The sequence below is a fragment of the Hypanus sabinus genome, chromosome 10, assembly GCF_030144855.1.
Source record: "Hypanus sabinus isolate sHypSab1 chromosome 10, sHypSab1.hap1, whole genome shotgun sequence".
In the NCBI taxonomy this organism is placed as follows: domain Eukaryota; kingdom Metazoa; phylum Chordata; class Chondrichthyes; order Myliobatiformes; family Dasyatidae; genus Hypanus; species Hypanus sabinus.
In genome coordinates this window covers 159,201,577-159,223,472 of record NC_082715.1, presented here as the reverse complement: position 1 = coordinate 159,223,472, position 21,896 = coordinate 159,201,577, and the positions used below count along the sequence as shown (strand labels likewise).

At 51.7% G+C, this 21,896-nt stretch overlaps 1 protein-coding gene across 2 annotated transcripts in view; it reads left to right on the top strand.

Moving 5' to 3' along the window:
* The first annotated feature begins 3,032 nt into the window (after positions 1–3,032).
* Positions 3,033–21,896, top strand: part of upb1 (ureidopropionase, beta) — a 150,203-nt gene continuing 131,339 nt past the window's right edge. For both annotated transcript variants that reach the window (XM_059983320.1, XM_059983319.1), the window contains exon 1: positions 3,033–3,304. In XM_059983320.1, the coding sequence (XP_059839303.1) occupies positions 3,048–3,304 (257 nt within the window). In that variant the 5' untranslated portion in view covers positions 3,033–3,047. The remainder of the gene's footprint in view (positions 3,305–21,896) is intronic.

Sequence of the window (21,896 nt, the reverse complement as noted above, 5' to 3'; positions counted from 1 at the left end):
CTGCTGCTATAAGATTATTAAATGGTTTCCTATCTCATTAAGACCTTGCACCTCATTGTTTACCTGCACTTCGCTTGCACTGTAGCTGTTACACTTTGTTTTACCTTGTCTAGCTCAGAGCACTGAGTAATGAACTGATTGGTATGGACAGTGTGCAAGACAATCTTTCCACTGTATCTCTGTACATGCAGCAATAATGAACCAACTGCAATTCCAAGATCCTCCGTTCCCTGCATATTCATGTCTCTATCCAGAAGACTCTTAAGTGTCATATTATATCTGCTTTCAGCATTCCCCCTAGCAGGCCATTCCAGGCACCTACCACTCTGTGTGCAAAGGAAACTTTGCCCCATACATCTCCTAGGAATTCACTCAGCCTTGTCTTAAATGCATGCCCCATAAAATTAACATTTCATGGGAGAAAGGTTCTGGCAGTTTACCTTATCAATGCCTCTCATAAAGTTATAAAGGATGACTGGAAAATTGCAAATGTTACTCCACTATTTAAGAAGGGTGGGAGGCAGCAGAAAGGAAACTGTAGACCTGTTAGCCTGACATCAGTGGTTGGGAAGTTGTTGGAATCAATTACTAGGGTTAAGATAACAGAGTACATAGAGGCACATGACAAGATAGGCCAAAGCCAGCATGGTTTCCTGAAAGGAAAATCCTGCCTGACTAACCTACTGCAATTTTTTGAGGAAATTACAAGCAGGGTAAAAAAGGAGATGTACTAGATGTGGTGTACTTGGATTTTCAGAAGGCCTTTGACAAGATGCCACACGAGGATGCTTAGTAAGACAAGAACATAGAACATAGAACAGCACAGTACAGCACATTACAGGCCCTTCGGCCCACAATGTTGTGCCGACCCTCAAACCCTGCCTCCCATATAACCCCCCCACTTTAAATTCCTCCATATACCTGTCTAGTAGTCTCTTAAACTTCACTAGTGTATCTGCCTCCACCACTGACTCAGGCAGTGCATTCCACACACCAACCACTCTTTGAGTGAAAAACCTTCCTCTAATATCCCCCTTGAATTTCCCTCCCCTCACCTTAAAGCCATGTACTGAGCAGTGGTACCCTGGGGAAGAGGCGCTGGCTGTCCACTCTGTCTATTCCTCTTAATATCTTGTACACCTCTATCATGTCTCCTCTCATCCTCTTCCTCTCCAAAGAGTAAAGCCCTAGCTCCCTTAATCTCTGACAGCATCCTGGCAGCATCCTGGTAAATCTCCTCTGTACCCTTTCCAATGCTTCCACATCGTTCCTATAGTGAGGCGACCAGAACTGGACACAGTACTCCAAGTGTGGCCTAACTACTAAGGCAACTTTCAGGGATCTGTGGACATGTACCCCCAGATCCCTCTGCTCTCCCACACTACCAAGTATCCTGCCATTTACTTTGTACTCTGCCTTGGAGTTTGTCCTTCCAAAGTGTACCACCTCACACTTCTCCAGGTTGAACTCCGTCTGCCACTTCTCAGCCCACTTCTGCATCCTATCAATGTCTCTCTGCAATCTTCGACAATCCTCTACTATCCACAACACCACCAACCTTTGTGTCGTCCGCAAACTTGCCAACCCACCCTTCTACTCCCACATCCAGGTCGTTAATAACAAATCACGATAGGTAGAGGTCCCAGAACAGATTCTTGTGGGACACCACTAGTCACAACCCTCCAATCTGAATGTACTCCCTCCACCATGACCCTCTGCTTTCTATAGGCAAGCCAATTCTGAATCCACCTGGCCAAACTTCCCTGGATCCCATGCCTTCTGACTTTCTGAATAAGCCTACCATGTGGAAACTTGTCAAATGCCTTACTAAAATCCATGTAGATCGCATCCACTGCACTACTCTCATCTACATGCCTGGTCACCTCCTCAAAGGACTCTATCAGGCTTGTCAGACACGATCTGCCCTTCACAAAGCCATGCTGACTGACCCTGATCAGACCATGATTCACTAAATGCCCATAGATCCTGTCTCTAAGAATCTTTTCCAACAGCTTTCCCACCACAGACGTAAGGCTCACTGGTCTATAATTACCTGGACTATCCCTACTACCTTTTTTGAACAAGGGGACAACATTCGCCTCCCTCCAATCCTCCGGTACAATTCCCATGGATAACGAGGACATAAAGATCCTAGCCAGAGGCTCAGCAATCTCTTTCCTCGCAGCATGGAGCAGCCTGGGGAATATTCCGTCAGGCCCCGGGGACTTATCCATCCTAATGTATTTTAACAACTCCAACACCTCCTCTCCCATAATATTAACATGCTCCAGAACACTAACCTCACTCATATTGTCCTCACCTTCATCAAGTTCCCTCTCAGTGGTGAATACCGAAGAGATACAGCCTCCAGGCACATCTTCCCGCCTTTATCCCTAATTGGTCCTACCTTCACTCCTGTCATCCTTTTGTTCTTCACATAATTGAAGAATGCCTTGGGGTTTTCCTTTACCCTACTCGCCAAGGCCTTCTCATGCCCCCTTCTTGCTCTTCTCAACCCCTTCTTAAGCTCCTATCTTGCTACCCTATATTCTCCAATAGACTTATCTGATCCTTGCTTCCTAAACCTCAAGTATGCTGCCTTCTTCCACCTGACTAGATTTTCCACTTCACTTGTCACCCATGGTTCCTTCACCCTACCATTCTTTATCTTCCTCACCGGGACAAATTTATCCCTAATATCCTGCAAGAGATCCCTAAACATTGACCACATGTCCATAGTACATTTCCCTGCAAAAACATCATCTCAATTCACACCTGCAAGTTCTAGCATAGTCTCATAATTTGCCCTTCCCCAATTAAAAATTTTCCTGTCCTGTCTGATTCTATTCTTTTCCATGATAATGCTAAAGGTCAGGGAGCGGTGATCACTGTCCCCCAGATGCTCACCCACTGACAGATCTGTGACCTGACCCGGTTCGTTACCTATTACTGGATCTGCAGATTTTCCACGGCACAGAAACACTACTAAATCTGTCCTGACCATTAACTTGACATGCACACTAAACCCGAGAATTCAAAGGCAACCTATGGGGTCAGATCCAGAGAGGCAATTGCACACGGAGGATGAAGGGGTGAGAAGACGGTGCCGCTGCCCACCTGCAGCCCTGCGCCAATCAGGAGGAGGGGCAGGAGGCAGGACCGGGGAGGGCGGAGCAGAGAGGGGCAACTGCTGTGAAATGTCGGCGGAGAAGCCAAGCCAAGCGGCCGCCGGCCCGGGTCTGGGCGCCGACTGCAGCCTCAGCGCCGAGCAGCTTCGCCGGCTCCTGTACGGCAAGGAGATCAGGTGAGCGGCCGGCCCGCCGGCCCGCCGGCAAATGCAGCGCCGACACACGCCATGGCGGTCCCACGGCGCCGGCCCTGGGCTTCAGGCCGTCAGGGCGAAGGGGCCGACCTAATGTCACCTCACGGACCTACCCCTCAAACCCGAGTGTCACCTCACGGACCTACCCCTCAAACCCGAGTGTCACCTCACGGACCTACCCCTCAAACCCGCGTGACCGCCTCACGGACTTACCCCTCAAACCCGCGTGACCGCCTCACGGACCTACCCCTCAAACCCGAGTCACTCCGCCTCACGGACCTACCCCTCAAACCCGAGTCACTCCGCCTCACGGACTTACCCCTCAAACCCGAGTGTCACCTCACGGACCTACCCCTCAAACCCGAGTGTCACCTCACGGACCTACCCCTCAAACCCGCGTGACCGCCTCACGGACATACCCCTCAAACCCGAGTGTCACCTCACGGACCTACCCCTCAAACCCGCGTGACCGCCTCACGGACCTACCCCTCAAACCCGCGTGACCGCCTCACGGACCTACCCCTCAAACCCGAGTCACTCCGCCTCACGGACCTACCCCTCAAACCCGAGTGTCACCTCACGGACCTACCCCTCAAACCCGAGTGTCACCTCACGGACCTACCCCTCAAACCCGCGTGACCGCCTCACGGACCTACCCCTCAAACCCGAGTCACTCCGCCTCACGGACCTACCCCTCAAACCCGAGTGTCACCTCACGGACCTACCCCTCAAACCCGAGTGTCACCTCACGGACATACCCCTCAAACCCGAGTGTCACCTCACGGACCTACCCCTCAAACCCGCGTGACCGCCTCACGGACCTACCCCTCAAACCCGAGTGTCACCTCACGGACCTACCCCTCAAACCCGAGTGTCACCTCACGGACATACCCCTCAAACCCGAGTGTCACCTCACGGACCTACCCCTCAAACCCGCGTGACCGCCTCACGGACCTACCCCTCAAACCCGAGTGTCACCTCACGGACCTACCCCTCAAACCCGAGTGTCACCTCACGGACATACCCCTCAAACCCGAGTGTCACCTCACGGACCTACCCCTCAAACCCGAGTGTCACCTCACGGACCTACCCCTCAAACCCGAGTGTCACCTCACGGACCTACCCCTCAAACCCGCGTGACCGCCTCACGGACTTACCCCTCAAACCCGCGTGACCGCCTCACGGACCTACCCCTCAAACCCGAGTGTCACCTCACGGACCTACCCCTCAAACCCGCGTGACCGCCTCACGGACCTACCCCTCAAACCCGCGTGACCGCCTCACGGACCTACCCCTCAAACCCGAGTGTCACCTCACGGACTTACCCCTCAAACCCGCGTGACCGCCTCACGGACCTACCCCTCAAACCCGAGTGTCACCTCACGGACCTACCCCTCAAACCCGCGTGTCACCTCACGGACCTACCCCTCAAACCCGCGTGTCACCTCACGGACCTACCCCTCAAACCCGAGTGTCACCTCACGGACCTACCCCTCAAACCCGAGTGTCACCTCACGGACCTACCCCTCAAACCCGCGTGACCGCCTCACGGACCTACCCCTCAAACCCGAGTCACTCCGCCTCACGGACCTACCCCTCAAACCCGAGTGTCACCTCACGGACCTACCCCTCAAACCCGAGTGTCACCTCACGGACCTACCCCTCAAACCCGAGTCACTCCGCCTCACGGACCTACCCCTCAAACCCGAGTGTCACCTCACGGACCTACCCCTCAAACCCGCGTGACCGCCTCACGGACCTACCCCTCAAACCCGCATCACTCCGCCTCACGGACCTACCCCTCAAACCCGAGTGTCACCTCACGGACCTACCCCTCATACCCGCGTGACCGCCTCACGGACCTACCCCTCAAACCCGAGTGTCACCTCACGGACCTACCCCTCAAACCCGCGTGACCGCCTCACGGACTTACCCCTCAAACCCGCGTGACCGCCTCACGGACTTACCCCTCAAACCCGAGTCACTCCGCCTCACGGACCTACCCCTCAAACCCGAGTCACTCCGCCTCACGGACCTACCCCTCAAACCCGAGTGTCACCTCACGGACCTACCCCTCAAACCCGAGTGTCACCTCACGGACCTACCCCTCAAACCCGAGTGTCACCTCACGGACCTACCCCTCAAACCCGAGTGTCACCTCACGGACCTACCCCTCAAACCCGCGTGACCGCCTCAAGGACCTACCCCTCAAACCCGAGTGTCACCTCACGGACCTACCCCTCAAACCCGAGTGTCACCTCACGGACCTACCCCTCAAACCCGCGTGACCGCCTCACGGACTTACCCCTCAAACCCGAGTCACTCCGCCTCACGGACCTACCCCTCAAACCCGAGTCACTCCGCCTCACGGACCTACCCCTCAAACCCGAGTGTCACCTCACGGACCTACCCCTCAAACCCGAGTGTCACCTCACGGACCTACCCCTCAAACCCGAGTGTCACCTCATGGACCTACCCCTCAAACCCGAGTGTCACCTCACGGACCTACCCCTCAAACCCGCGTGACCGCCTCACGGACCTACCCCTCAAACCCGCGTGACCGCCTCACGGACCTACCCCTCAAACCCGAGTGTCACCTCACGGACATACCCCTCAAACCCGAGTGTCACCTCACGGACCTACCCCTCAAACCCGAGTGTCACCTCACGGACCTACCCCTCAAACCCGCGTGACCGCCTCACGGACCTACCCCTCAAACCCGCATCACTCCGCCTCACGGACCTACCCCTCAAACCCGCGTCACTCCGCCTCACGGACCTACCCCTCAAACCCTCGTGACTCCGCCTCACGGACCTACCCCTCAAACCCTCGTGACTCCGCCTCACGGACCTACCCCTCAAACCCGCGTCACTCTGCCTCACGGACCTACCCCTCAAACCCGCGTGACCGCCTCACGGACCTACCCCTCAAACCCGTGTCACTCTGCCTCACGGACCTACCCCTCAAACCCGCGTGACTCCGCCTCACGGACCTACCCCTCAAACCCGCGTGTCACCTCACGGACCTACCCCTCAAACCCGCGTGTCACCTCACGGACCTACCCCTCAAACCCGCGTCACTCTCACCTTCTTCCCGAGTGTCACCTCACGGACTTACCCCTCAAACCCGAGTCACTCCGCCTCACGGACCTACCCCTCAAACCCGAGTGTCACCTCACGGACCTACCCCTCAAACCCGAGTGTCACCTCACGGACCTACCCCTCAAACCCGAGTGTCACCTCACGGACCTACCCCTCAAACCCGCGTGACCACCTCACGGACCTACCCCTCAAACCCGCGTGACCGCCTCACGGACCTACCCCTCAAACCCGAGTGTCACCTCACGGACATACCCCTCAAACCCGAGTGTCACCTCACGGACCTACCCCTCAAACCCGAGTGTCACCTCACGGACCTACCCCTCAAACCCGCGTGACCGCCTCACGGACCTACCCCTCAAACCCGCATCACTCCGCCTCACGGACCTACCCCTCAAACACGCGTCACTCCGCCTCACGGACCTACCCCTCAAACCCTCGTGACTCCGCCTCACGGACCTACCCCTCAAACCCTCGTGACTCCGCCTCACGGACCTACCCCTCAAACCCACGTCACTCCGCCTCACGGACCTACCCCTCAAACCCGTGTCACTCTGCCTCACGGACCTACCCCTCAAACCCGCGTGACCGCCTCACGGACCTACCCCTCAAACCCGCGTCACTCTCACCTTCTTCCCGAGTGTCACCTCACGGACTTACCCCTCAAACCCGCGTGTCACCTCACGGACTTACCCCTCAAACCCGCGTGTCACCTCACGGACCTACCCCTCAAACCCGAGTGTCACCTCACGGACCTACCCCACAAACCCGAGTGTCACCTCACGGACCTACCCCTCAAACCCGAGTGTCACCTCACGGACTTACCCCTCAAACCCGCGTGACTCCGCCTCACGGACCTACCCCTCAAACCCGCGTGACTCCGCCTCACGGACCTACCCCTCAAACCCGAGTGTCACCTCACGGACCTACCCCTCAAACCCGAGTGTCACCTCACGGACCTACCCCTCAAACCCGCGTGACCGCCTCACGGACCTACCCCTCAAACCCGCGTGACCGCCTCACGGACCTACCCCTCAAACCCGAGTGTCAGCTCACGGACATACCCCTCAAACCCGAGTGTCACCTCACGGACCTACCCCTCAAACCCGAGTGTCACCTCACGGACCTACCCCTCAAACCCGAGTGTCACCTCACGGACCTACCCCTCAAACCCGTGTGACCGCCTCACGGACCTACCCCTCAAACCCGCATCACTCCGCTTCACGGACCTACCCCTCAAACCCGCGTCACTCCGCCTCACGGACCTACCCCTCAAACCCTCGTGACTCCGCCTCACGGACCTACCCCTCAAACCCGAGTGTCACCTCACGGACCTACCCCTCAAACCCGAGTGTCACCTCACGGACCTACCCCTCAAACCCGCGTGACCGCCTCACGGACCTACCCCTCAAACCCGCGTGACCACCTCACGGACCTACCCCCTCAAACCCGCGTGACCGCCTCACGGACATACCCCTCAAACCCGCGTGTCACCTCACGGACCTACCCCTCAAACCCGCGTGACCGCCTCACGGACATACCCCTCAAACCCGCGTGTCACCTCACGGACCTACCCCTCAAACCCGCGTCACTCTCACCTTCTTCCCGAGTGTCACCTCATGGACCTACCCCCTCAAACCCGCGTGACCGCCTCACGGACCTACCCCTCAAACCCGCGTGACCGCCTCACGGACATACCCCTCAAACCCGAGTGTCACCTCACGGACCTACCCCTCAAACCCGCGTCACTCTCACCTTCTTCCCGAGTGTCACCTCACGGACCTACCCCTCAAACCCGCGTGTCACCTCACGGACATACCCCTCAAACCCGCGTGTCACCTCACGGACCTACCCCTCAAACCCGCGTCACTCTCACCTTCTTCCCGAGTGTCACCTCACGGACCTACCCCCTCAAACCCGCGTGACCGCCTCACGGACCTACCCCTCAAACCCGCGTGACCGCCTCACGGACATACCCCTCAAACCCGAGTGTCACCTCACGGACCTACCCCTCAAACCCGCGTCACTCTCACCTTCTTCCCGAGTGTCACCTCACGGACCTACCCCTCAAACCCGCGTGTCACCTCACGGACTTACCCCTCAAACCCGAGTGTCACCTCACGAACCTACCCCTCAAACCCGCGTCACTCTCACCTTCTTCCCGAGTGTCACCTCACGGACCTACCCCTCAAACCCGCGTCACTCTCACCTTCTTCCCGAGTGTCACCTCACGGACCTACCCCTCAAACCCGCGTGACCGCCTCATGGACCTACCCCCTCAAACCTGCGTGACTCTGCGTCGTGGACCTACCCCCTCAAACCCGCGTGACTCTGCCTCGTGGACCTATCCCCCCTCAAACCCACGTGACTCTGCCTCATGGACCTATCCCCCCTCAAACCCACGTGACTCTGCCTCATGGACCTACACCCTCAAACCCGCGTGACTCTCACCTTCTTCTGGAGTGTCACCTCACGGACCTACCCCCTCAAACCCGCGTGACTCTGCCTCGTGGACCTATCCCCCCTCAAACCCACGTGACTCTGCCTCATGGACCTATCCCCCCTCAAACCCACGTGACTCTGCCTCATGGACCTACACCCTCAAACCCGCGTGACTCTCACCTTCTTCTGGAGTGTCACCTCACGGACCTACCCCCTCAAACCCGCGTGACTCTGCCTCATGGACTTACCCCCTCAAACCCGCGTGACTCTGCCTCGTGGACCTATCCCCCCTCAAACCCACGTGACTCTGCCTCATGGACCTATCCCCCCTCAAACCCACGTGACTCTGCCTCACGGACCTACCCCCTCAAACCCGCGTGACTCTGCGTCGTGGACCTACCCCCTCAAACCCGAGTGACTCTCACCTTCTTCCTGAACTGCTGCTTCCCCCCAAGACGCCCTCCACGTGTTCCACCCAGCCCTTTATGCGGTATTTAGTGACCCATCAGACTGCTCCTGAGTGATCTGTGGACAGGGACAGAAGCTGAGAGTATTACAGGCGGATGACCCTCCTGACCTGACGTGGATTGGAGTGCCTGGACAGGCTTAATGTTGAGGAGTGGGGTGGCTTCCCAAGCATCTGCATTGTTCTATTGAAAGATTGTCGGATGCCAGAGAGGTTGAGTGAAAGTTACGGCAATGGCCAGCTAGTTGGTAGGGCTGGATCACCACGACAGACTGAACTCCAGTACTGTATTTAGCTCAGAAGAGTACTGGCACAGTTTGGCTCACAAGTATCTGCTAAACTAATTAAGTACTGATGGCATACACTTGTTACTCCTGCCTGCACGTGGTCCTATATTCCTTATGTTTCTGCATGTTCATGTGCCTGTCTGAGGGCTTCTTAAACGCTTCTATCATATCTGCCTCCGTCACGTGCGCTGCAGGCTCCCATGGTGTGTGTATATGTAAAAACAGCCACCTCACTGTAATCATCTCCTTCGAACCTTATTCCCTCTCCTTTGACGTGTGTCCTGTCGTAGACCCGGGGAAATAGTATTGGATGTATCATTACTTTAGGAACTTCTCTTGGAGAGGAAACATTTCTAGCTTGTCCAGTGTTTCCTTATAGCACGTGACCTGTAGTCCAGGCAACCTGGTAAACTGCTCCAAGCTCATGACATCCTTCCTTTAGTGGAGCAACTAGAACTGAAAGCGGTACCCTAGTTGTGGCCTAACCAGAGTTTTGTAACAGAATTTCCTGACTACTGAAATCAATGCCCTGAAAAGTGATAAGGGATTTCATACAGAGGAGATTCTTTGGACATGAGAGAGACACCAGGGTATATGCTTTCCTCGAGGTGCTAGCGTCAGGGAAACACAAGAGAAACTGGCAGTACTTTTCATATAGAATGGATGGCTAGCTTACATAACACCCAAAACAGGATGCAAAGATTCTAAAGAGGGAGAGTGACCGGCTGGAATTAGTGGTATATATCGGTATCAACAACATAGGTAGGAAAAGGAATGAGATCCTAAAGAAAAAATATTGGGAATTAGGTAGAAAGCTGGAAAGCAGGGCCTCTGAGGTACTAATCTCTGGATTGCTGTCCTTGCCACGTGCCAGTGAGGGTAAGAATGGGATGATTTGGTAGATGATGGCATGGCGAGGCATTGGTGCGGGGGGGGGCAGGGTTTCAAATTTCTAGATCAATGGGATTTCTTCTGGGGAAGATATGTCACGTAGAAAAAAAGACGGGTTACACCTGAACTCGAGGGGGACTGATATCCTTGTGTGCAAATTTGCTAGAGCTGTTGGGGAGTTTAAACTAATTTGGCAGAGGATGGGGCAGTTGGTATACAAGTAGATGCAGTGTGCAGTGAGACTGTGAGGAAGGACAGGCAGATGATAGAGTAAAATTGCTGTCAGTGGGATGAGCTGAAGTGCAACATGGGGGCAAAATTGAAAAGGATGATAAAAGAATATGACTGAAGGTGTTTCATTTGAATGTTCATTGTGTACGGAGTAATTTAGATGATCTGGCACAATTAGAGATGGGCAGGTATGGCATTGTGGGCATCACTGAGAAATGGCTGGGAAAAAAAGATCTTAGTTGGGAGCTTCATTCACATCCAACTGCACACGTTGTATAAAAGGGGAGTGGAGTGGTTCCGTGGGTCTAAAAAAAATAAAATCATCCTTAGAAAGAGGTGACGTAAGGTCAGAAGGTGCAGAGTCCTTGTGGGTAGAGTTAAGGGTAAGAAGACCCTGATGGGAGTCACGTACGAGCCTATGAACAGTTGCCCAGGATGTGGGGAAAAAGGCAAATAAAAAGAGCAGTGTGATGATTGAAATGGGGTAAATATTTCAATATGGTAAAAATCAGATTGGGAAAATCAGGTCGGTGCTGGATCCCAAGGAAGGAATTTGTCGAATGCTTACGAGATTGCTTTTTAGAGCAGCTGGAGGATAAGCCCATGAGTGTTAAGGAAATTCTGTATTGGGTGTTGCGTAATGAACCAGATTAGGAGGCAGGGATCATAATATGGCAGAATTCACCCTGCAGTTTGAGAGGGAGAAGATAAAGTGAGATGACCAGAACTCTACCTAATACACCAAATTTAACCTCACCTATGTCTTACACAATTCAAGATAATGTCTGAACTTCTGTACTCAGTACTCTGATTATGAAGATCAGTGTGTCAGAAGCTCCCTTTTCGACTGTACCTGTGATGCCACTTTCAAGGAATTATGGGTCTATTCCCACTTCCCTTTGTCTTACCGCTCTCTGCCGTGCCCTACCATCTACCCTGCATTGTCCTCCCAAAGTGCAATACTTGTTCACATTAAATACCAATTTCCGTTTTCCAGCTCATTTCTGCAGGTCTTTGATAGCCTTCCTCGATGTCTGATATTCTGTCCCATGTCAGCAAATTTACTGATCCAATTTACCATATCAGAATCAGAATCCATTTGATTATCACTGGCATGTTACGTGAAATTTGTTAACTTAGCAGCAGCAGTTCAATGCAGTACATAATCTAGCAGAGAGAGAAAATAAAAATAATAATAATAAACTAGTAAATCAATTGAGTATATTGAATAGATTTTAAAAAGTGCAAAAACAGAAATACTGTATATTATTGTCCAAATCATTGATGTGCTATGCTGTGCAAAAGTCTGAGGCACTCTAGATTTTTTGTCTTCTGTATTACTGTGTCAGTAGAAAAGAGCAAATTTTAGATTTCCAAACATTAATTTTCCAAACAAATGTTACAGAGACATTTTTGTTTGTCATTAACGTAAATTAATTAATAGACCACTTTTCAAATAAAATCATTTTTACTTTGTAGGTATATAGCCCAGTGCATAATTAGACAAAAGGTAACAGGTTGCTGATAATGTTCATCAGAACACAAGAAACGGGAGCAGGAGTAGGCCATCCGGCCCGTTGAGCCTGCTCTGCCATTCACTAAGATCATGGCTGATCTGGCCGTGGACTCATCTCCACCTACCTGCCTTTTCCCCATAACCCTTAATTCCCCTACTGTGCAGACTTAAATATATTGTCTTAAATATATTTACTGAGGTAGTCTCCACTGCTCCATTGGGAATTCCACAGATTCACTGTGCTCTCAGAAAAGCACTCCCTCCTCATCTCCATCCTAAACCTACTCCCCAAACCTCGAGGCTCTGTTCCCTAGTTCTAGTCTTATCTACCAGTGGAAACAACTTTCCTGCCTCTATCTTATCTAACCCTTTCATAATTTTGTATGTTTCTATAAGATCCCCTCTCATTCTTCTGAATTCCAGTGAGTACAGTCCCAGGCGACTCAATCTCAGTTCATAGACTAACTCCCTCATCTCTGGAAGCAACTCGGTGAACTTCCTGTGCACTGCCTCAAAGCCAGTATATCCTTCCTCAAGTAAGGAGACCAGTAAGGCACGCAGTACTCCCGGTGCGGCCTCACCAGTTCCCTGTCCAGTTGTAGCATAACCTCCCTGCTCTTAACTTCAGCCCCTCTAGCAATGAAGGCCAACATCCCGTTTGCTTTCTTGATAGCCTGCTGCACCTGCAAACCAAACTTTCCATCAAGACTAGGAAATTCATCCATCTTCAGGCCCACAAGTTTGCTCAGCACTGCCTCTGTAGTGATAGCTATTGTATTGAGGTCCTCACCTCCCATCGCATCCATAACATCTCTCCTTGGCACGTTAGACGTGTCCTCCACTGTGAAGACTGACAAAAATAGTCATTCAAAGCTTCTGCCATTTCCTCATTACCCAATATCAAATCCCCCTTCACGTCCTCCAAGGGACCTTCGTTCACTTTAGCCACCCTTTTCCACTTTATGTAATTATTAAATCTTTTACTATCTGTTTTTATATTTTGTGCTGGTTTATTTTCATAATTTAGCTTCCCTTTAGTGGTTCTTTGTTGCTTTTGAAAGTTTTCCCATCCAGTTTCCCACTACTCTTGGCGACTTTGTATGCACGAGCTTTTAGTCTGATATGTTCTTTTATTTCCTTAGTTATCCAAGGTTGGCTCTCCCCACACTTACTGTCCTTGTTTTTAATTGGAATATATTGGAGCACCATGAAAAATCTCTTTGAAAGTTTTCCACTGTTCCTCAACTATCCCACCATATAGCCTGTGTTCCCAGTCTACAGTAGCCAAATCCTCCCTCATCCCATTGCAGTCTGCATTGTTTAGGCATAATATATTGGTTTTAGATTGAAGTATTGCACCCTCCATTTGTATCAGAAACTCAGTCATACTGTGATCACTCTTTCTAAGAGGATCCCTAACTACAAGATCACTAATCTTACCTGTCTCGTTGCACAGGACCAGATCTAAGATAGCACGTTCCCTTGTCGGTTCAGTAACATGCTGTTCAAGAAAGCCATCACTGATGCATTATATGAAGTCCGCCTCAAGACGGCCTTGACCAACTTGTTTCAGCGAATCTATGTACAAGTTAAAGTTCCCCATGATAACTGCTGTTCCATTCCTACATGCCTCAGATATTTCTGTTTATTGTCTGTGCCACTGTAATGTTATTATTTGATGGTCGATAGACAAATCCCACCATTGATTTTTTTTCCCTTTACTATTCCTAATCTCTGCCCAGATGAATTCAACATTCAGCTCTGTAGATCTTAAATCATCTCACACTATCACCCTGATCTCATCCTTAACTGAGAGCACGACCCTTACCTTCCTGCCAATCCTTCCATATTACCCACTATCCTTGGATATTTAATTCCCAATCCTCTCCACCCTGCAGTCGTGTTTCTGTAATGACCGCTAGATCATACCCCTCTGTACTGATTTGTGCCACAGATTCACTGACCTTGTTTCGAATACTATGGACATCAAGATAATGTACCCTTACACTCATTGTGCTTTTAAAATTGTGTCATCTTTTTCTCTTATGCACTTGACTTTTCTGAACAGCACTCTTACTTTTCTCTTTTTTATCTTTATCCACACTTTTCTTTTTTACTTTATCTATCTTCCTCCAATCGTTGAACCCATTCCCCTACTACTTAGTTTAAAGCCCTATCCACAGCCCTAGCTATGTGATTCGGAGGTCCCATCATGGTTCAGGTGGAGCCCGTCCCATTGGTACAGCCCCCTCCTTCCCCGATATTGCTGCCAATTTCCCATGAATTCAAACCCACACCGGTCCTTCAGCCACGCATTTAACTCTAATCTTCTTGACCCTGTGCCAATTTGCACGTGGCTCAGGTAGGAATCCAGAGATTACCACCTTTTTGGTTCTGCTTTTCAATTTAGTCCCTTGCAGCTCAAATTCCCTCAGCAGAACCTCTTACCTGTTCTACCTATGTTGTTGGTACCCACATGGACCACAACAACTGGATCTTTCCTCTCCCACTGCAAATTCCTTGGAAGGTCAGATAAGATGTCCCGAACCAAGCAGGCAACTCAGCCTTTGGGATGTTCTATCCCGGCGACAGAGTACTCTGTATATTCCCCTGACAGACAGACAGACATACTTTATTGATCCCGAGGGAAATTGGGTTTCGTTACAGCCACACCAACCAAGAATAGTGTAGAAATATAGCAATATAAACCCATAAATAATTAAATAATAATAAGTTAATCATGCCAAGTGGAAATAAGTCCAGGACCAGCCTATTGGCTCAGGGTGTCTGACACCCCGCGGGAGGAGTTGTAAAGTTTGATGGCCACAGGCAGGAATGACTTCCTATGACGCTCAGTGTTACATCTCGGTGGAATGAGTCTCTGGCTGAAAGTACTCCTGTGCCTAACCAGTACATTATGAAGTGGATGGGAGACATTGTCCAAGATGGCATGCAACTTGGACAGCATCCTCTTTTCAGACACCACCGTCAGAGAGTCCAGTTCCACCCCCACAGCATCACTGGCCTTACGAATGAGTTTGTTGATTCTGTTGGTGTCTGCTACCCTCAGCCTGCTGCCCCAGCACACAACAGCAAACATGATAGTACTGGCCACCACAGACTCGTAGAACATCCTCAGCATCGTCCGGCAGATGTTAAAGGATCTCAGTCTGCTCAGGAAGTAGAGATGGCTCTGACCCTTCTTGTAGACAGCCTCAGTGTTCTTTGACCGGTCCAGTTTATTGTCAGTTTGTATCCCCAGGTATTTGTAATCCTCCGCCATGTCCACACTGACCCCTTAGATGGAAACAGGGGTCACCGGTACCTTAGCCCTCCTCAGGTCCACCACCAGCTCCTTAGTCTTTTTCGCATTAAGCCGCAGATGATTCTGCTCGCACCATGTGACAAAGTTTCTCACCGTAGACCTGCACTCAGCCTCATCTCCCTTGCTGATGCATCCAACTATGGCCGAGTCATCAGAAAACTTCTGGAGATGGCAAGACTCTGTGTTGTAGTTGAAGTCGGAGGTGTAGATGGTGAAGAGAAAGGGAGACAGGACAGTCCCCTGTGGAGCCCCAGTGCTACTGACCACTCTGTCTGACACACAGTGCTGCAAGCGCACGTACTGTGGTCTGCCAGTCAGGTAATCAATAATCCATGACACCAGGGAAGCATCCACCTGCATCACTGTCAGCTTCTCACCCAGCAGAGTAGGGCGGATGGTGTTGAACGCACTGGAGAAGTCAAAAAACATGACCCTCACAGTGCTCGCCGGCTTGTCCAGGTGGGCGTAGACACGGTTCAGCAGGTAGACGATAGCATCCTCAACTCCTAGTCGGGGCTGATAGGTGAACTGGAGGGGCTCTAAGTGTGGCCTAACCATAGGCCAGAGCTGATCTAGAACAAGTATCTCCAGGGTCTTCATGATGTGAGAGGTCAATGCCACCGGTCTGTAGTCATTGGAGCCACTGGGGCGCGGCGTCTTCAGTACAGGAACGAGGCAGGACGTCTTCCACATCACAGGAACCTTCTGGAGACTCAGGCTCAGGTTGAAGACGTGGTGAAGTACTCCACGTAGCTGGGGGGCACAGACTTTGAGCACCCTGGGGCTGACACCATCCGGGCCTGCAGCCTTGCTTGGGTGGAGACGTTTCATCTGTCTTCTCACCTGTTCAGCTGTGAAGCCCACCGTGGTGGTTTCAGGTGTGGGAGGGGTGTAGTCATGAGAGCAGGGTGAGGGGCAGTGAGGAGGGGTAGGAGGGGAGAGTGGAGCATGTGTTGGTTGGGGGCCGACAACAGATGAATCATGTGGGGGATGGGCAGGGGCCACAGCATCAAGTTGAAGACCAGGTTAAGTTCGTTGGCCCTGTCCACACTGCCTTCAGCTCCTCTGTTGCTGGTTTGCCGGAACCCAGTGATGGTTCTCATCTCACTCCAGACCTCTCCCATGTTGTTCTGCTGGAGCTTCCACTCAAGCTTCCTCCTATACCTGTCTTTAGCCTCCCTGATCTTGGCTTTCAGGTCCCTCTGTATTGTCCTCAGCTCCTCCCTATTTCCATCTCTACACGCCCTCTTTTTAGCGTTCAGGATGTCCTTAATGTCCTTTGTTACCCATGGCTTGTTATTTGAATAACAAAGGACAGTTCTTGCTGGAACATTGCAGTCCACACAGAGGTTGATGTAACCAGTGATGCACTCAGTGAGCCCATCAATGTCCTCTCCATGTGGCTCACAGAGGGCCTGCCAGTCTTTCGCCTCAAAACAATCCTGGAGTGGATCTCCTATCCCTAATTACCACTACCGTACATTTCTTTCCCCCCTCTGGAATGGCTCCCTGAACTACAGTGCCACAGTTAGGTTTCTCATCCTTCCTACAGCCCCCATAATGAGCTGAATATTCTAACCTGATTGACTGAAACAGAAAGGGATGGAGAAGGGATCAAACTGGGTGAGGGACGACCAAACCAGAGGTGGGTGAAGCTGACCAGAATAACATCAAACTGACATACCGTTCACATCAGAAAAGGTCTCGCACTGCAGTCAACCCCGAACGCATAGAAACCACTGGAGCTCAAGTACCCCTGTCTACAGTCTGGAGAAGTCTTGGCAGAAGTGGTCTTCATGGAAGAGTTGAGCCAAAAGACCATTCCTTCTGAGTGGAAACAAACTACACACTAACACAGGGGCTGGCTGGGGTGGTGAACAGTGACAGTGAGTGCTCTGATGTCAAAATTCAAAGTTTTTGGCTCAAGCAGGAGATAGTTCCTCTATAGATGAGCTGGAGAGGCTACATGGATGGGTATCTGCAGCCAAAAGTGAAGCACGTTGGACGTTCTCTGCAGGTTTGGGGCTGCATATCTGCAAATGGAGTGGGCGAACTGGTCAAAGTTAATGGAATCCTTAATGCCAAGAAGTACAAATAGATTCTCATCCATCATGAGCTACTCTGAGGAGTCCCAGCTTCATTCTGCAGCAGGGTAATGAGCACAGGCATGTGGCCAAGATCATAAGATCACATCCGGAGTGGAGTACAAGTTGATAGGATTGTTAATAGTGTGGGGAACAGAGGGATCTTGGGGATCACATCCGGAGTGGAGTACAAGTTGATAGGATTGTTAATAGTGTGGGGAACAGAGGGATCTTGGGGATCACATCCGGAGTGGAGTACAAGTTGATAGGATTGTTAATAGTGTGGGGAACAGAGGGATCTTGGGGATCACATCCGGAGTGGAGTACAAGTTGATAGGATTGTTAATAGTGTGGGGAACAGAGGGATCTTGGGGATCACATCCGGAGTTGAGTACAAGTTGATAGGATTGTTAATAGTGTGGGGAACAGAGGGATCTTGGGGATCACATCCGGAGTTGAGTACAAGTTGATAGGATTGTTAATAGTGTGGGGAACAGAGGGATCTTGGGGATCACATCCGGAGTGGAGTACAAGTTGATAGGATTGTTAATAGTGTGGGGAACAGAGGGATCTTGGGGATCACATCCGGAGTGGAGTACAAGTTGATAGGATTGTTAATAGTGTGGGGAACAGAGGGATCTTGGGGATCACATCCGGAGTGGAGTACAAGTTGATAGGATTGTTAATAGTGTGGGGAACAGAGGGATCTTGGGGATCACATCCGGAGTGGAGTACAAGTTGATAGGATTGTTAATAGTGTGGGGAACAGAGGGATCTTGGGGATCACATCCGGAGTGGAGTACAAGTTGATAGGATTGTTAATAGTGTGGGGAACAGAGGGATCTTGGGGATCACATCCGGAGTTGAGTACAAGTTGATAGGATTGTTAATAGTGTGGGGAACAGAGGGATCTTGGGGATCACATCCGGAGTTGAGTACAAGTTGATAGGATTGTTAAGAAGGCATAAGGTGTTCATTAGTTAAGGGACTTGGGTCAAGAGATGTGAGGTAATGTTGGAGTGAGATAAAACCCCAGATAGACCATACTTGGAATAGTCTGTTCAATTCTAGTCACTAAGAAAAATCATCCTGTGAGAGGGTGCAGAGGAGATTCACCAGGATGCTGTCTGGATTAGAGAGGGTGCAGAGGAGATTTGCCAGGATGCTGCCTGGATTAGAGAGGGTGCAGAGGAGATTCGCCAGGATGCTGTCTGGATTAGAGAGGGTGCAGAGGAGATTCACCAGGACGCTGCCTGGATTAGAGAGGGTGCAGAGGTGATTCACCAGGATGCTGCCTGGATTAGAGAGGGTGCAGAGGAGATTTACCAGGACGCTGCCTGGATTAGAGAGGGTGCAGAGGAGATTCACCAGGATGCTGTCTGGATTAGAGAGGGTGCAGAGGAGATTTGCGAGGATGCTGCCTGGATTAGAGAGGGTGCAGAGGAGATTCGCCAGGATGCTGTCTGGATTAGAGAGGGTGCAGAGGAGATTTGCCAGGATGCTGCCTGGATTAGAGAGGGTGCAGAGGAGATTCGCCAGGATTCTGCCTGGATTAGAGAGGGTGCAGAGGAGATTCACCAGGATGCTGTCTGGATTAGAGAGGGTGCAGAGGAGATTCGCCAGGATGCTGTCTGGATTAGAGAGGGTGCAGAGGAGATTCACCAGGATGCTGCCTGGATTAGAGAGGGTGCAGAGGAGATCCACCAGGATGCTACCTGGATTACAGTGGGTGCAGAGGAGATTCACCAGGATGCTGCCTGGATTAGAGAGGGTGCAGAGGAGATTCACCAGGATGCTGCCTGGATTAGAGAGGGTGCAGAGGAGATTCACCAGGATGCTGTCTGGATTAGAGAGGGTGCAGAGGAGATTCACCAGGATGTTGTCTGGATTAGAGAGGGTGCAGAGGAGATTCACCAGGATGCTGTCAGGATTAGAGAGGGTACAGAGGAGATTCACCAGGATGCTGCCTGGATTAGAGAGGGTGCAGAGGAGATTCACCAGGATGCTGTCTGGATTAGAGAGGGTGCAGAGGAGATTCACCAGGATGCTGCCTGGATTAGAGAGGGTGCAGAGGAGATTCACCAGGTTGCTGTCAGGATTAGAGAGGCTGCAGAGGAGATTCACCAGGATGCTGTTTGGATTAGAGAGGGTGCAGAGGAGATTTACCAGGATGCTGTCTGGATTAGAGAGGGTGCAGAGGAGATTCACCAGGATGCTGTCTGGATTAGAGAGGGTGCAGAGGAGATTTACCAGGATGCTGCCTGGATTAGAGAGGGTGCAGAGGAGATTCACCAGGATGCTGTCTGGATTAGAGAGGGTGCAGAGGAGATTCCCCAGGATGCTGCCTGGATTAGAGAGGGTGCAGAGCAGATTCACCAGGATGCTGCCTGGATTAGAGAGGGTGCAGAGGAGATTCGCCAGGATGCTGCCTGGATTAGAGAGGGTGCAGAGGAGATTCGCCAGGATGCTGTTTGGATTAGAGAGGGTGCAGAGGAGATTCGCCAGGATGCTGTCTGGATTAGAGAGGGTGCAGAGGAGATTCACCAGGATGCTGCCTGGATTAGAGAGGGTGCAGAGGAGATTTACCAGGATGCTACCTGGATTAGAGTGGGTGCAGAGTAGATTCACCAGGATGCTGCCTGGATTAGAGAGGGTGCAGAGGAGATTCACCAGGATGCTGCCTGGATTAGAGAGGGTGCAGAGGAGATTTACCAGGATGCTGTCTGGATTAGAGAGGGTGCAGAGGAGATTCACCAGGATGCTGTCTGGATTAGAGAGGGTGCAGAGGAGATTTACCAGAATGCTGTCTGGATTAGAGAGGGTGCAGAGGAGATTCACCAGGATGCTGCCTGGATTAGAGAGGGTGCAGAGGAGATTCACCAGGATGCTGCCTGGATTAGAGAGGGTGCAGAGGAGATTCGCCAGGATGCTGCCTGGATTAGAGAGAGTGCAGAGGAGATTCGCCAGGATGCTGCCTGGATTAGAGAGGGTGCAGAGGAGATTCGCCAGGATGCTGCCTGGATTAGAGAGGGTGCAGATGAGATTCGCCAGGATGCTGCCTGGATTAGAGAGGGTGCAGAGGAGATTCACCAGGATGCTGCCTGGATTAGAGAGGGTGCAGAGGAGATTCGCCAGGATGCTGCCTGGATTAGAGAGGGTGCAGAGGAGATTCGCCAGGATGCTGCCTGGATTAGAGAGGGTGCAGAGGAGATTCGCCAGGATGCTGCCTGGATTAGAGAGGGTGCAGAGGAGATTCGCCAGGATGCTGCCTGGATTAGAGAGGGTGCAGAGGAGATTCACCAGGATGCTGCCTGGATTAGAGAGGGTGCAGAGGAGATTCGCCAGGATGCTGCCTGGATTAGAGAGGGTGCAGAGGAGATTCGCCAGGATGCTGCCTGGATTAGAGAGGGTGCAGAGGAGATTCGCCAGGATGCTGCCTGGATTAGAGAGGCTGCAGAGGAGATTCACCAGGATGCTGCCTGGATTAGAGAGGCTGCAGAGGAGATTCACCAGGATGCTGCCTGGATTAGAGAGGGTGCAGAGGAGATTCACCAGGATGCTGCCTGGATTAGAGAGGGTGCAGAGGAGATTTGCCAGGATGCTGCCTGGATTAGAGAGGCTGCAGAGGAGATTTACCAGGATGCTGCCTGGATTAGAGAGGGTGCAGAGGAGATTCACCAGGATGCTGTCTGGATTAGTGAGGGTGCAGAGGAGATTCACCAGGATGCTGTCTGGATTAGAGAGGGTGCAGAGGAGATTCACCAGGATGCTGTCTTGATCAGAGAGGGTGCAGAGGAGATTCGCCAGGATGCTTGCTGGATTAGAGAGGGTGCAGAGGAGATTCACCAGGATGCTGTCTGGATTAGAGAGGGTGCAGAGGAGATTCGCCAGGATGCTGCCTGGATTAGAGAGGGTGCAGAGGAGATTCACCAGGATGCTGTCTGGATTAGAGAGGGTGCAGAGGAGATTTGTCAGGATGCTGTCTGGATTAGAGAGGGTGCAGAGGAGTTTCACCAGGATGCTGTCTGGATTAGAGAGGGTGCAGAGGAGATTTACCAGGATGCTGTCTGGATTAGAGAGGGTGCAGAGGAGATTCACCAGGATGCTGTCTGGATTAGAGAGGGTGCAGAGGAGATTTACCAGAATGCTGTCTGGATTAGAGAGGGTGCAGAGGAGTTTCACCAGGATGCTGTCTGGATTAGAGAGGGTGCAGAGGAGATTCACCAGGATGCTG